The 16,233-nt window shown below is 43.8% G+C and overlaps 1 protein-coding gene across 1 annotated transcript in view; it reads right to left on the bottom strand.

Annotated features, from left to right (window-relative positions):
• The window catches only part of pmfbp1 (polyamine modulated factor 1 binding protein 1), a 66,293-nt gene that overhangs the window by 12,788 nt on the left and 37,272 nt on the right, over positions 1 to 16,233 (bottom strand). The window contains exons 9-20 of the mRNA XM_030765146.1: positions 11,271 to 11,417; positions 10,218 to 10,307; positions 8,940 to 9,002; positions 7,310 to 7,573; positions 5,708 to 5,887; positions 5,502 to 5,594; positions 5,195 to 5,362; positions 4,983 to 5,066; positions 3,542 to 3,691; positions 1,092 to 1,313; positions 689 to 919; positions 76 to 306 (exon numbers count right to left, since the gene is read on the bottom strand). Coding sequence (XP_030621006.1) covers positions 76 to 306; positions 689 to 919; positions 1,092 to 1,313; positions 3,542 to 3,691; positions 4,983 to 5,066; positions 5,195 to 5,362; positions 5,502 to 5,594; positions 5,708 to 5,887; positions 7,310 to 7,573; positions 8,940 to 9,002; positions 10,218 to 10,307; positions 11,271 to 11,417 — 1,923 coding nt within the window. The remainder of the gene's footprint in view (positions 1 to 75; positions 307 to 688; positions 920 to 1,091; positions 1,314 to 3,541; positions 3,692 to 4,982; positions 5,067 to 5,194; positions 5,363 to 5,501; positions 5,595 to 5,707; positions 5,888 to 7,309; positions 7,574 to 8,939; positions 9,003 to 10,217; positions 10,308 to 11,270; positions 11,418 to 16,233) is intronic.

Raw genomic sequence — 16,233 nt, 5'->3', positions numbered from 1 at the left:
CAGAGCTGTGGTAGTTACCGATGTGGGCATTAGGAACAGAGTGGAGAGGTATGGTCGCTGGGTTCTGGGGCTAACCTGGCAGCGCAGGGCAGCAGTGGTGTCTCTCAGTGTGCTGATGACCAGCTCACACTCTTGGCAGTGTTTGTGACTGTCCTCCAGCTCTCTCTGAGTGTCCCTTAGCCTCTGGCTTAGTGTGGTCATGACATCATCTCCACTTTGCAGTTGAGCGCTCTGGGCTTTCAGGTCCCCTTGCAACGCAACAGCCTGTGCGTGCAGACTCAGTATCTGGTCCTCACGTTCTGCCACCTGAACACACACACACACACACACACACACACACACACATAGAAGGAGGGAGGGAGGGAGAGAGAGAGAGAGAGAGAGAGAGAGAGAGAGAGAGAGGAAAACAACAGGGCTTGATTTATTTAAACATTTTGATTTCATGCTACAATTTTTAATCTATGCACTTTAGTACATCCAGTAAATTGACAAAATTATTGACTGAAGGCAGCACAGCAGTCACCTAATCCATAGCGTAACCAGGCCTACAACTGTGAGCAGAGTGTTTGGTTGTGCTTCTAGACCAGGTAATGGTACATTACTTCTATACATCTAACCTAATATAAAAGAACATGAGTTACTCTCTCTGTGGTGGTATCTGAAGGTAACAAAGGTTTGGGGAGCTGACCTGAGCCCTGGCATCCTTGAGGTCCTCTTCATGGCTTTGCAAAGCGTTTTCCAGTTGGGAAATCTTGTTCAAACACGCCTGGTACTTGTGCTTGTAGACATCCAAAGAGTCTGTGAGAGGCTGCAGTCTGGCCTCAGCATCGGAGGCCAACTTCTGGACTTGCAGTAAGCCTGTCCTCAGCTGTGTAAGCTCTGCATCCTGAGTGCGTAGGAAAGCCTCCCTCTGAGACATCTGTCAGAGTCACAAACACACGCTCCCTCAGTCACTAACACAAACTCACTTACTGTAAATTACAGCAGCCAGAAAACATGTCGTTTGAAAATATGTTCTCTCATGAGTTTTATACTTTTTTTCCACAATGGAAGAGAGACTGCATAGTTTAATAAGGGTGACGGTTATTCACTTCTTCATCTGCCTCTCTGTTCTGTTTCTGCGCGGTCTCGAGGTCACCACGGAGACGTTCCATGGCTCCACGGTACTGCTGGAGACATGTGTGAGCCTCTTGGAGCTCCCTCTTCAGTTTCTGCACCTCCTCCTCCTGGCTATCCCTCTGGGCCTTCGCCTCCTCTTGCCAGCGTTGCACCTCACTCTGGAACTCGGATAGTGCCGCCCGCTGGCTGTCGTACTGAAAAACAGCCAGTAAAAGCCCTTTGAAAACTCTAAAACAACCCCCCCCCCCTCCAACAAAAAAAACTCCCACGCAGGGAAAAAGACCGACAGACAGACAGAAAAAGCATAGGGAAAGGTTGCCACTCCCTGAAGCACGGCTGTAGTTTAATGACAGCCACTCTACATTAGATTATTAGACTCCAGAGTACAATATCGCAGATGGAATAATATTTTTTTTTCTCTGGGATGATGATGCGTTACAAAAATAAGGAGCAGAGTAACAGATGTCTTGCAGGGTAAAACTAATAAATCATTCTAGTCCACAGTACACACATACGTATACACACGCACGTATACACACACACACAGACACACAGACACACAGACACACACACACAAATTGGTTTTGTGATTAACTTGTGTGATTTATTTCTGTTCTTCAGAGGACTGGTGGAGGTCTCCATGAGGAAAGCAGAGAAACAGATTAGTTTGCATTTACCTTACAAGCATCATTAAGGACACAGCACTAATTGTGTTGTTTTAAAAGAGTGAAATCTGATAATGACTCCATTAGTGACTGCAGTGCATTGATGTCTCTCAGGGTTTGTGCAGTGGAGGAAAAGAAGCGTGGCAGGCTGAGCCAGCTAATACCGCACAAACACGAAAGGAACACAGACTGAAGAAAATGGTCACTCAGATGTACAGGATAAATGAAATAAGAAGAGGAGGATGGAAAGAGGAAAATAAGTGTGAAAGCTTCCCTCCGGTTGAAGAGGGCTCGCAGAGGGACTAAAGTCTAATCCACATTACAGCAGCATGCTGCATGGCTGCATACATTACTGCATCAATCAGTGCTAAGCTGCAGTGTAATTTTCTAACTCTCTATTTCTCTTCCAACCTCATCACACAGACAACACCCCATGGCTATTTCTGATGAGATTCAGAGCCAGAGAGAGCAGGGGGGGTGGTGTGTGGGGTGTGTGTGTGTGTGTGTGTGTGTGTGCGGAGCTCTTTCAGCCCCCCCCCCCCCCCCCCCCCCCCCCCCCCCCCCCCCCCCACCCCGTCTCTCTCTTTCTCATTCTCACTGCTCTACCACTGATTAATTTCCAACTAGATCGCTTGGCCAGCAGTATTATTAGCATAAAATTTCCATGGATCAGACCCTGCAATGAAACCCTTTCATCAAGTCGCTTGTCAAACAAAAAATTTCAAATCTCATTTTGTTTTTAATATCATTTTCATACCGGGGAGGGAGGGGGGACCGGGGTGGAATAGAGAGGGGAGTGTGGCGATGCTGAGGACAGACAGGGAGTTGTTATGTAGAGGATAAACGGAGTCATCAGTCAAAATGAAAAGAGCGGATCTGGGGTTGGATATGAGCAGTGGGCTGGCACAGGAAGGTCAGTGCTAATGTCCAGTTAGATGCCACAGTGTGGCCAGTCATTTAGACCCCACGGCCTATGGTTCTGTCACTCATTACCACAGGCTAATGTCACCAGTAACAGTAGCTCCAAAACAGTCTGTCAGTCCCTCCACCCCCCCCCCCCCACGCACACACACACTCACACACATTCACACAAACACACACACGCAATCTCTACCAAATCATGAGACGCCCGTCACGTCAGCAGCCTCTGACAAGCAAAAGCAATAAATAACAATAAACATCATCTGGATAACAAAATGTGCATAGCTTTCACTAGTCCAACCCCCATCCTATAGTCAGGCTCAAGGCATAGCCATTAATTATGAAAAATAACATTGGAGGAGGGGTGTTTCATTTTAATAAGGATGCTGAATCAATGCAATTGAATCAATCTTCCCTAATTAAAAAAAAAACTATATTGTGAAACAATCAAGGTGCATAAACAAGGTTAAAATAAATGAAGGAACTGTGCCATGAGCAACACTCTCCTAATTAAATGAAGCTAATTGGAATTCTTAGGCTGTGTGTGGACGCCACAAACGAGGGAGCAGACACACTTGCCTTCTCACAGGAGACTTCACAATTCTCAGTATCCTCCAGTTCTACACACACAGTTTCTACTCACAACACAACAGGATCTTACCGCCCTGGGACTAATATTACGGAAAGTTAAAACATCTAGGATAAATATTTTCATTTTCATACTATTCACCTTATTCAGTCAGCCCGTGATCTTAAAAGGAACATTTCACAAACATATGAGTGTTGTATCTGTGTGTGTGTGTGTGTGTGTTTGTATGCAAACCGGGCACTCTCACCTGTGAGAGTAGACTGTCTCGATCTAGCTGAAGCTGGGCACATCTCTGCTTCTCTGCTGCTATAGTCTTCTCTTTCTGACTCAGGAGCTCCTGAAACCAGCTGATATCCTTCTGCAAGGCCAACACTTCTTCTTTTCCTGCCTGCACAGCCTGGACCTGTCTCACCAGCTTAACACACACACCCCCACATACACACACACACACACACACACACACAGTCAGGCAAAGAAATAAATACACACAAAAACACTGAATGTTCAGATAGACTTTATCGCTAAACAGAATTAATTGTGGCATTTGTTTGCGCAAGTGTGAAATTAAACAGAATTTCAATCCATATAATTACAAGCAAGACAGAGAGCAAACAATGCAAAGAGAGGCAGGGGAGCGTGGAGGCATGGGGAAATTCATCAGGGATCAAAGCCCATTGTGGCTGTGTGTAGTTTTGCACACAGCCTTGTAGAACTCTGTTTGCACAAGTGCTATCTGATTCCCTGTCATTTCAATGGATGTTGCCCTCAACCCTCCTCTACCATTCCCTGTAGCGCTGAGTTTTCAAGAGGAGTACACAAGAGAAGAACGAGTGATAAACTCATCCTGTCTTACCCCTTACCCATCCCTCTCTCCCTCTCTCTTTCTTTCATGCTCTTTCCTTCTCTTCACCCGTCCACTCAGATTAAAATGACATCTCCCCGTGAGTCTCAGGAAATGCCACATAAAGCAATTACTAACAAGCCAGATGCACCCCCCCCCTCCCCTTCTCCTCATGTGTAGAGGTTGGAGGAGTGGTGGCGGGGTGGATGTGCCCTTCAGCAAAAATGAATTTTCCAATTGCAGTTAGTTCTGCCATGAATAAATAAACAAATGAATAATTGAGAGGACAACATAAATAAATAACATCACAAACATTTCAGCGGTACTCATAAGTATTCTACAGATAACTGGAGCTGCATGCTAATGATAAAAACAGTACATGTAGCAGGCTCTGATGCATTATTCACTGCCCCCCCCTCCCCCCACCACCTTCCCTTCCAAAATTTAATAAATAAAAGTCTTTCAAGGAACTCGGAACATCCACTCAGCATTGAAGTGACAGGTCTGTCCCATTTATAACGCACAAGGACACTCTTGACAAACAAATAACTGACCAGTCAAAAATGAATAAATAAACCAGCACACGGTCCCTCTTCCATTGACAGGTTCTCCAAAAGTTTGGCTCTGAGAACACAGCTCAAGAATAAGGCAGATCAGGCCATAGAGAAAGAGGGCCTTTTCTATTCTTTGTTGGTTAAAAGTATGAGTTGAGAGGCAGGCATATCATGTGACTGAGTGCGGCCAGCTCAGGCCTGCCAGTGTCTGTAGGGTTCTGTCAATATCTACAGGCTTCTGCAGACTCTGTCTATGTGGTATAGAGACTGCACAATGGTCTGGTGGGTCTTACCTCCTCCTGTTCAGAGGACAAATGTTCCTGTGCTGTCCTCAGCTCTGTAGTCAGTCTCAGTACAGTCTCATCCCTGCTGGCCACCTACAGCATAAGCAAGCCAATCCATCAGACCGTCTGACTGCGTTGCAAATGTATCGAAACTACGGTGTGTAGAGACGATATGCTGACATTGAGTATTGGGTGAGATGTCACTGTGAACAATGAAATACCTCCTGCTGCGCTGCTCTGTGTTTCTCTGTGAGTAGATCCAGGTCCATCTGTCTGGCCTTGTACTCAGAATACAACTCAGTCACCTGAGAGCTCAGCCTGTCCCTTTGCTCCTGCGTCTGCTGTAGGTCACAACTCAGCTTGGCTACCAGAGTCTCCTCCTCAACCAGCTACACACATACACACGCATGCGCGCACACGCACACACACACACACATACACACACACACACAAATACATCTAGTCATATATCTAGTGATATGTGAATACATGTTGGGCATTTTGGATGGTGTGGATGGATGACCAGACCTGGGCATAGCAGTTGGTGTACTGGTCTTGTAGCTGGACTAGATCAGCACTGATGTCAGCTAATCTCTGCTCCTGGCTCACACACTGGCTCTTCTGAACAACATAGTATAATGAAACCACAAAAATTGATACTGTCAGTAATTCTGATATAGAAAACATCTTGGAAGAAGGCCATTTTATATTTTCTAGAGTGGATTCTCTCCTACCTGCTCCTTCAGTTCTCTTTTACAGGATTTTAGCTCCTCAGTCACCTGCTGCAGGGCATCTTGGGAAGCGAGAAGCTGCTGACGCAGTGCAGTGGCATCCTGGTTCTGGGCATTCAGCTGGCGTTTAAGGGAGTCAGTCTCTAGACCCAGAGATGTCAAGTGCTCGTCACGCTCCTTTAGCTAACACACAGAGGGGAGGTGTCAGTCAACCACGGACCCTTCGCTGCAGTGATAACCCAGTCAAAACACCTGACATAAAACTAACAAGCCAGATACACAAAGGCCCAATAAAAACTATGACTCAGATTTGAACAGCAATAGTAATGGAGAACGAAAACACATATCGGGATAATGGATGCTCAAACATCTTCTGTAATAAAGGAATCGTTAGTTTTTTATGGTCAAAATTTGTGGATAAGACATTATGCTCTCTTTGTGTCCTGTATATATAGGCCAATTTCCTGCTTTAGGGAAATGGTTCAATTTTTAGGGTGCTGCTTCAACCTATTTCTCATTTAATGGCAGACTGGATAATTGAGGGCTGTAACCACCTTAAGCTCTTGTAATGTGGGCTCACAGAAATGATCAGAGATTGCACACAGCTATCAATGAAGTAGCATTCTCTCTCCCCTTTTTTTTTCGTAAACACAATATTCCCCCTAAAGTTAAAATGTGATGGCACAATATCAGAGGGAAAATGCTGGGTATATGTTAGGTATGAAAGACTTAATAACATTGCCAGTGGGAGCCATCAAAAACGGCACGGTACCAAGAACATTATCAAGGGCTGAACCATTGGTTAAAATAACAAGGTGTGGGCTAATGGTGGTGGGGCAGTCCTTGGGGGTCATGTAAAGTTTAGGAGGGAATTGTTGATTCTTAACCACCACAGAAGTGAAGCCCAGCTCTCCTGGGTCAATCTGAGGTCTACCACAGGCCTTTTAAACATCGCCAACCATGTTATATTCTAGAGTATGGCACCAGACTCGTTTTAAAACAAGCCTTTCATAATTTAGCTCTGGGGTCAGGTCGACATCTCACCTCTAGATCTGAAGGTCAGGCAATTCATAAGCAAACAAAAATATATAATTTAATGAGCATTTACATAACATTCTGTGTCAGTTAATACATTACATTGATAAATACATTTTAAATCTATGAGCGAAATGGCGAGATCACTTTTTGCTTTGCTATGCTGATGTTTGTCTCCGTAGTTTATCAGGCAGTGCAGTTAATGTGCTTTCTAAGCATCAAACATTAATTAAAAACACTGAGCACATATGCATTTTAACTCAGGGCTCTTGAAAGAAAGTGTGGGGAAAAAAAGCTAATTTCCTGTGAAGGTCTGCAGCACAGAAAAGCTTAATTAGACCCCTGTGTGCTGACACGGTGTGCTCTGACAGTGGCCCTGGGACCCCTCCCCGTTCCCCAGTCCCCTTTATTTCTACCTCCATCTCCTCATTCTCTCCTCTTTTCTGTCCTCTCCTTTTGCTTTTTTTTTTTTTTTTTACCCTTTTATCTCAATTTCTCTCTTCTTTCATCACACCCTATTTTCCTCGCTTCCCCACGCGTTTCATTTTTCTGTTTCTCGCCTTTTCTCACCCTGGTGTGGAGGTCCTCTAGGCTGTGCTGTAGGCTCTGGTTCTTGTCTTGTTCCAGATGCAGGTTATTGAGGGCCAGGTCTCGGCCGCACTGGGCCTCCTCTAACTGGGCCTGTTTGTGAGTCAGTCTGTCAGAGACGTGGTGGTAACGCTCTCTCCATTCCCATAGCTCTCTGTGTTTCTGGGAGCTGTCCCTGGCCTGCTCTCTTGCAGCCTGCTCCAGCTTCCTCTGAAGATCCTCCGTCACAGCCTTGCTCTGCCTTAGCTAAACACGCACACCACAGTATCAGATACAAATCAAATCTACAAGGACCCGCACACAAAAACAACAACAGTGAATACACAGATACGTCCAAAAGATATCAGAGAAAAAAAAAAGAACCGTACAAAGACACAGATTCCAAAAAGGTAGATGCATAACACTTGTATGAGCAGCACTTATCTCATTTCTCTGAATGTTGTGTCATTTCACATGTTCAATATATACAGCAGTGTTTCAGATGCAGAGCTGTTAACACAGAATTCAATGCTACTCTGCAGAAAGGGGCCATGGTTAGGCCTTTACAATTCAGACCAGGTCTTAGCTGACAGATATACAGTACTAAGAAAAATGGACCCTGCAGGCAGGCACGGTATGTTTACATAAATGTTTTAATAATTAAACGTGCCGAGATCCCTATCTACAGTGCTTCAAAGGCTGGGGTGTCACTTTGGTCTATGGCCCTTAAACACAAGCTCCAGAACCCTGCAGACCTCTGTCTAATACAGAACCGAAGCAGAATTTACCCCCTTTATCAAGTCTCTGCACATATGTTGAAACAAAACATGTATAGCTGCCTTAATGAGTTTTCACACAAACCAACTCAAAGAGGGAGCACTGTTCTTTATGAACTGACAAACTCCTACGGTGACAGGATCAGCACATAAAAGTCTATGCGAATGAAATGAACGAGTGTAAGTAAGTGTGAAAATATACTGCAGCGTGCACCTCTGCAGACCCCTCTATTCATCAAGCTGTCTGCACTTTGTTTTGAGAGTAATCTTGTCCAAGCACCAGAGAAGCACTCAGCAGTAAGTGGCGGTTAGCTGTGCTTTGAAGGCGAAGGTTTATTGCGCTCCCAAAGCACAGTGAGGCCACGCTGTAAAAATACTCCTTTTCAGTGCTTAGCACTCGCCCTGAGGTTACTCATATCACACACACACACACATGTAGAGACATAGGTTCACAGACACACACACACACACTGGGATCTGGCATAGACCACCTAAAGCTCTTTCCCCCCTATCTTCTCCTTGATGGGAAAACAGTATTTGTCTCCTTACTCAGCTCTTTGGTTCTTCACCTACCCTTAGGGACACACTTCCACCTCACCTCACAGAGTCTCTCTCGCCGACTTTCACTGGGCCACAGGCTGGCCGCACCACAGGTCAGCTCTCATTAGAACCACTTAACACAGCTCAAAAAAAAAACCCAAAAAAAACACTGCCTATCCCTCTCTCACAATCCCAAGGTTGTGACTGGCACTTAACTGCAGTGAGGGAACCATTGCTAAATAAATAATATTCTGTGTAACGACCCTCACAGAATAAAGAAATCTAATTGCCAGGAGATTGTATGTGGCAACAGAGACCTTGTCCTTGAGCTGACAGTGCTCTTCTCGCAGCCTCTCCATCTCCTCTTCCTGTACACAATTCTGTGGAGGACAGGGAAAGAAAATCAAAGGTTAAGTGGGGCAAGAAAACAGCTGTGATTCACAATGCAAGGGTCAAAATCCACAAAATCCTTTTAAGAATCTTGTTCTCAAAGCTCACTATTATAAGCACTCCTGCGTGAAAATACTAAAGCTCTCCTTAAAGATCTCTTGTGAAGGACAGTTTAGTGCATAGTTTAGTAGGGTGCGTTTTGTATTCAATTCAGTTTAAATCGGATAAAGACTCCAAACACTCTGGTTAGGTGTTTTTGGTCAAGGCCTATCTTTTTATAAAGCATACCATTAATTATGGCACTGGAAAGCAGAAACACCTCCTATCAAATCTTTCACAATATGAGCAACGTTTCAAACTTTAATAAAACAAGGCACCTACTCAGAAACGTCTACCTCAATATCTCAATATGAAGAGAGGAACGGTAAAATTAGGGCTGGGACAAAACCGATGAAATATGAAAGAGGCAGGAGGCAAGGGAGCGCTAAGAGAGCTCAGGCCACAGAGGGACGCTGACACAGATTTCTTTTTTAAGATGGAAGTTTATTAGCACAAAGCGCAGCCTTGGAGATGACATCAGGCTTAAAGGTCTTCAGCGTCTACCGGAAACAGGGAAGCGAATTAAAATCAAGTCATATTTGTCCTCAGCAGTAAACAGAAGATATTAAACAGGTGAGGTAGAGGTGGAGGAAAGGATCCAAGTAATAAAAGAATAACTTTTCAAGACTGAGGGGGCGAGAAAGAGAAAAGAGAGAGAGGGAGTGCTGAGCGGGACTGAACCTCTTACGTAAAGTACATATGCGTTGTTCAGGTTTACTGTATACTCTTATTCAAGTCACCTTTTTCTCTCACTTAGTTCGTGACATAACTTACACAAAGACATACTTGTATTCAACATCAATGACGAAAATGCAATGTTGTATACAGTGAGTGTTGTCAAAAGGTCACAGATGTGGAATGCCAGTTCTTCTTTTCCGTCAGTTGCCAGGCAGATCACAGTGATACATGTCCAAACATTTAGAATCTCACAGCACAGGCGATCATTTGTGCTACACTGTGTTGGAGGAGAAAGAAAGAAATGGAGAAAGTGGAGGGGGTGGGGGGTGAGGGCTTTAACTGCACAGTGGCTGAAGGTCCATGATGAGGATGAGTGAGAGTATGTGTGTATGAATATGGCTATTAAAGATGTGGTTGACACTGCTGACCTCACTCTCTTTCTCCAGTCGTGCCAGCATCCTGTCAACCTCTCTCTGTAGATCATCAATCTGTTCTTCTTTCTGCCGCTGTTCTACTTCCTATTAAACACAGACACACAGACACACACAGACACACACACACACAGGTGAAGGTGAGACACAGGGGGAAAAGGCATAACTGAAAGTGTCAAGCGGATGCTTTTGCATAATGCATATCACACCTTTGAAATGATCCATTAGCAGACTGCGGTGTGGAGGCTGTGAAACGAGCTGACGTGTCTTCATAAGAAATACTATATCCTCCTGTTCTCAAGCCAAACCGGGCTGACACTCTCTCTTTAGCTCTCTCGACGAGTGGGCAAAGACAGGCCCACAGAGACAAAGTGAGGCCGGAGCATCAAGCTTGTGTCTCTCTGAGTGTGAGATCCCCAGAGTGTCCATTGTTGCCCCCCCCCCCCGCCAACCCCCCACCCCAACCCCCAACTCACTGCCTCCTCTATACCCAGACAATGATTTATAATTCTAATATCTCTAATTTCGACTGCAGCTCCGCTTTCCAAATGTCATTTTCCAATTTATGTCAAACCATGTGACCATTTTTCTTAATATGGCTTATGACAAGCTCAGTGGCGAGGCGGATATGCAATTCAGATGGAGTGTTTTACAGGCGCGCGAGCAGCCACGCAAAGCTGTTTGTGTGTTTATCTTTATCAACGCTCGTTCAATATTTTGGGAGGGGGTGTGAGAAAAGCGGCATGTAGCTAGGAAAAATTGGCTTTGGAGAATAAAATGGCTGGAGGGGAGAAAATAATAATTCAACCATAAATCTAATAATTATGCTTATCATAATAAGAGTTATGATGGTGGTAATGATAATCTATTAAAATATGCATTAACATTAAGAGCTTGAAATGGAACGTGGGATGGCCTTACAGTCATTATATGAATATTTATGTTAATTAAAACAGGGCCTCCCCTTTTTGTGCGGTGCTATATCTTATGTGCTAATGGGAAGAAGTTAGCTGAACACAAGAAGGAGTGGGATTGTGGTTTCGGACCTACCCTGAGGGTGGCGCTGTGGAGCTTATCCTTGGTGTGGTTCAGCTGTTCTTGCAAGGCGGCTCTCTCTCTCTGCCAGTCCCTCTCTCGTCCCTGTAGCTCCTCCTGAGACTTCTGGAGACCATGCAGCTCTGAGATCCTTTCCTGCAGCTGATACACACACAAGTTAAAAAGTCATAGACTAATTAGTGTCGTGGTCTTTTCGAACTTGAAATTAAGCTTCCAAAGGCATGGTGCAAAAACCACATACAGCATAACTTCATGCATATATTAAACTGAAATCAAACTCCACTCTAGCAGTCAGAGTGTGATGAAACTGATCTTGGTGTTAAGGCCATGCTGCAGTATGACGTGACAGCAGGCTGGCTGAGGCTTGCTGCTGGCTGACTATGTGATACAGATGAGGGTAGTGTGGCCTGGACTCTGGGAACATTTATTAGCTGCCTGTTGACAGGACTGTTAGTGCTGGGCCAGCCTTGAATAGGCCCTAATGACTTTTAATGAGGCCAGGACTTTTTAACAAGGACTAGAGGCCACGCAGGGATAGACAGACACCGATGGCCTTGCCCGTGTTTCAACCCAGACTCTGCTACACAAAGTAGCTCAGGACAGCGTGGCCCGGCCCGGCCGTTGAAAGAGGCACAGAATCCCGGTGTTGCTAGCGGCTTTTCTGACCCGTACCTACAGACAGCCGGCTATTGACCCGCATCGAGCGGCGCTCCGCCAGTGCGTGTTCCCCTCCATCGAAAAAAGGGTAAAAATAACAGGAACAAGTTGTCGGAAATGAAATTTCAATTCATCCAGTCCCTTTATACACTGGTGCAAGAGCTCGCTGAGGAGAGGGAGGGATCAATAGTGTTTAGACAGCAGAGCAGATTTTCTAAGCGCCGGATCAATAGGAAAGAGAGAGGAAAAAATACCCCGGCTTTTCTTTGGGTGTTGTAGTAAATACGAACAAATCAGTGGCCTTAGGCTAAATGGATTGACCAGCTGTTTCCGACTGCTGTGCTGTAAATAAAGATCTATTCGGAAGGCTCTGACGGAGGCCCAAGGGGGAGAGGTGTGGGGAGACTGCCACCTCGGCTGGCTGCCTCAGACACACACCTGCGCTGAGTCAGACATGAGAAACACACGGCTGTTCAACCTGGACCACCCAGGAAGACGCAAACTTCCACCTCCAGGAAAGTACTGATGACTGGTGGCATTACAACATTTCCCCTCAGCAATCTACATCAAGGATCATCAGAAGTTAGGCATAATGCTTTCTCAAAGCAAATGTAGAACAGGGACACTAAATCAGAAGTCTGATTATAGACTTCAACAACAAACGAAACTACAGAGAATACACAGACCGGAAAAATCTGAGTGAGACAGTAAGTAGCAGTAGCAGTAAGTGAGACTTGGGCACAACCAAAGAAAATTTGGGTTTTGTCCAGTTTTGAAAAGATTATTTGAGCTATGTTGTATTTTACCCCACATTTGGACTTAAATCTAATGGCTTACAGGCTAAATGGAATGCTGGCAGAATATGTCTTAAAGATAAATAACACAAAAATGCATAAACTCCATTCTAGCTGTACTGATTACACTTGACATAAAAGTGATGTAGGATCCATGTTAAAATGGACACTGATACTTAATAAATAAATTTAGCTGTTTTCACAGATCAGTGACATATATCTGAGCAAACTGTTTCCAACATCGATGGAAGCCGGTATGAGAGATGCCACAGCTCCTGGTTCCTGGCAGTACATCTCTGGATTGAACCAGGTCTCTGATCTCTCATTTACCTCTTATTCTTTTCAGTTCCCCACTCTGTGAGAATAAAGGTGGACAAAGGTGTTGTTACACATAGTGTTACAACTGACCCCCAATATAGAGTCATATCCTATGCTTGGCTCCCAATACTGTGACTCATCATGGCATTTAAAAATTATGTTACATATTAGCCATTAGAAAGACAAAGAATAAGACACAATGATATAATGATACCACGAAGAAATTGAAAAAAAAAAGAATAATTTGATGCTGAAACATAATTTGATGCTCTTATTCAGTATTTAGAAAACAGCTGTCTAACAGGAGGGACAGATAAAGTGATATTAGATGTGTACATGAAAACATCATTGTAGCTTCTGTAGAGCTGACACATTTCCTTTTCAGAAGCTATAATGATGCATTCAAGTCGTAAAAACCAAACTATTCTGGCTTTTAAATTGCTCATCCTTGCACAAAACTAAAAAAAATACCCCAACAAAGATGCCCTGACACTAAATACACAAGTTGCTGTAAGAAAAATAAAATTAAACAAGCACTAAGAGACAGTGAAATAAGAAGAGCGGACAGTCTACCACTGACCCTCTCTGGAGGTCAGACGGTGGCCTGTTTGGTTTTCCTCTGTTTGGCCAGCGTGGCAGGTCCTAAACGTCTACCTCTCCTTTAGTGCCTCCATCTAAGGAGAACAGCCACTACAAACACACACTGTAAAGTGATTTATAATTGGCCCCATTCTGCCACTCTGTCAGTGAGGATGGCTGTGACATGAAAAGGCTTTGCTGTGTGTCCAAACTGACAGGCTGTTTGGCTAAAATTCTGACAGCACACTTCCCCAGCTGAGCCCAAACCACTCATTTATAGCACACACACGGCCACTGAACATTTGTCTTAAATTAAGCAACTCTTTCAAAACGAATGTTTACTGACTAAATGTTTGAAGAGCTATATTTTAAAACATTTCCTTGTGGTTCCTTTGTGGATCTTTTGTTAGTTTTCAAAATTGTGTGTGTGTGTGTGTTTGTGTGCACTTGCTCTTTCTGGGCACACTATATTTGAGCACTTGTGAGATCTCCTGATTCCTCTGCAAAAGGTCATTCCAGATTGGGCTCTTACTGCAGCCTCTGCTTGGCTTCACTCAACATGATGGTTCAAGTCGATGGCCTTCCGAGAACACTACATTAATGACACCATTCCACTGACTTACATGCTACATCACATCTGAAGGTTTCAAAAGGACAATAAGACAGCCAAAAAGACAGTGCAGTGCCCTTCATTCCAATCTTGGAGTGCCATGTCAAAAAAAAAAAAAGCAAAGTGCTGCAAATTATACTCAAAAACCTCTCTATAACAAGCCATAAATACCAAAAAGCCACACACAATCTGCCATCATACATTCATAGTACTTTTAGCTTCTTTTTGCTTTCCGGAATCCTTTTCCATTACCTCTTGTGATAAGACTTAAATTATTTAAACTGTCGAGTCTTAACAATCACATATCATGGAAAGAAAGTTGCTCAATCTCCTGCTAGCTACTGATCAAAACTCATTTCCCCAGAGAGGGAACTGAAGATGTCTGATGATTAACCCCGTACTGGGGTCTTATGGGAGCCTCAAGCATTTAGACACTCCTTATTCTGGGGGTACGCTATAATGACAGACTCCAGGATCAGTAAAGCCTACTGTCTAACATGGCAAAACCATTTAATATCATTTACTCCACACCTTAACATGCTTCTGATCCTACTTTTTCAGCAATAAAATTAAACCCTTTGTTTAAAGTAGTTTTAGGAATATAATTAGAATGAAAGTTGGTTTATGCTGAGACAGCCGACATAGGATTATTACTCCTCCAAAGAAAGTTGTGCCAAAGTCAAACTCAACTTCATCTTTTAAGACTGCTGTCAGAGAGTCTGCTCTTGAAGAGGGGAGTTGTTCTAAACCTGTCAATAGAAGAGATAAAACAGGTTAGCTGGCTGAAAAGTGGTTTGCATACTGCAGGTGTCCTACATTCAGGTCCTGAGACTGTCTTATGTCTTTGGGTTGACTGGACAGTTCAGGGACAAATGGCCGCAATGGAGAATTTGTAAGTCCTTGGGACTGGACAGTAGTGTTTAGTGTGTAATCCAGGGCATTCCAGTGTTCGGTCGCCCCAGGCTATTTTCTAAGTGGTCTTTACTTTGAAAACACAGGTGGCCTCTAGGGGACCAGGACAAGCACTGGTGAGGGCAGAGCAGAGCAGGGACAACAGAGCGCTACGCCAAGCCCCACACAATGCTCTGAATAATATATCCATACATCATCAGGCCGTGTCAGACTTTGATTCACGGCTGCAGACTTGACGAAACCACTGTGGTATTAGCTTTAATAATGCAGGCCCGGCTAGGCGCTTACTCTTTCCTGACAAATATAGGCAAATCAATTAAGTCCTCTGACACCCCCCCCCACCCCCGAAAAGCACACATATATAAATTCACTGCAACCCCAGCCCCCTTGTTTTTGTTTTAGAAAGAAAAGGGCAACATGTGAATCATTTCTTACATTTATGTCCTATTTGTGAAATACTGGACAGGCCAGAACATTTTTTGTGACTGCTATAAACTTTCTTTTAAAATGTTACTGATTCTTTTTTTTTTTTTTTTAATTTAATGCAGTTTAACGCAGTTCTGCTGTACTTAGAATGTCTAACATATACTGGATGCTAATTACTCCTTACACAGAAGTTCAAATGTAAAGCCATTGTGATTTCTCAATACTGGATTTGAAGGCCTCAATGCTTTTTACTAAAATGGGTTTGAGGTGATGGTGATCCCATTAAAACAAAGTACAGTGTTCACTTCACTGATGAGAGAGATTTCCTTTCTAATGAAATGCATCTATATATTTTGTATGTGTGCGAGCACACACACACACACACGCATATAAATATATATATACACAATGGTAAAATATACATTTTTTTTTCTATTTTATCTGACAATGTTCAATTCATCATAAATATTGTTTTAGCATTATCATTGTCGTTGTTTTTTTTCCTGATATGCTGGAAAATTCTGAGGCAATTACCAAAGTGACAGGTGAAATGGGAACACAGCGCAAAAGAAATGAAGAGTTGCCATGGAAACGAGGTAAGAGAATCAGATTGCCTGTGAATGGTCACATGACCTAGCCTCGCTGCATAGAATAACACCAA

Source organism: Chanos chanos, chromosome 2, assembly GCF_902362185.1.
Source record: "Chanos chanos chromosome 2, fChaCha1.1, whole genome shotgun sequence".
NCBI lineage: Eukaryota > Metazoa > Chordata > Actinopteri > Gonorynchiformes > Chanidae > Chanos > Chanos chanos.
This window is presented reverse-complemented; position numbering and strand designations above follow the sequence as displayed.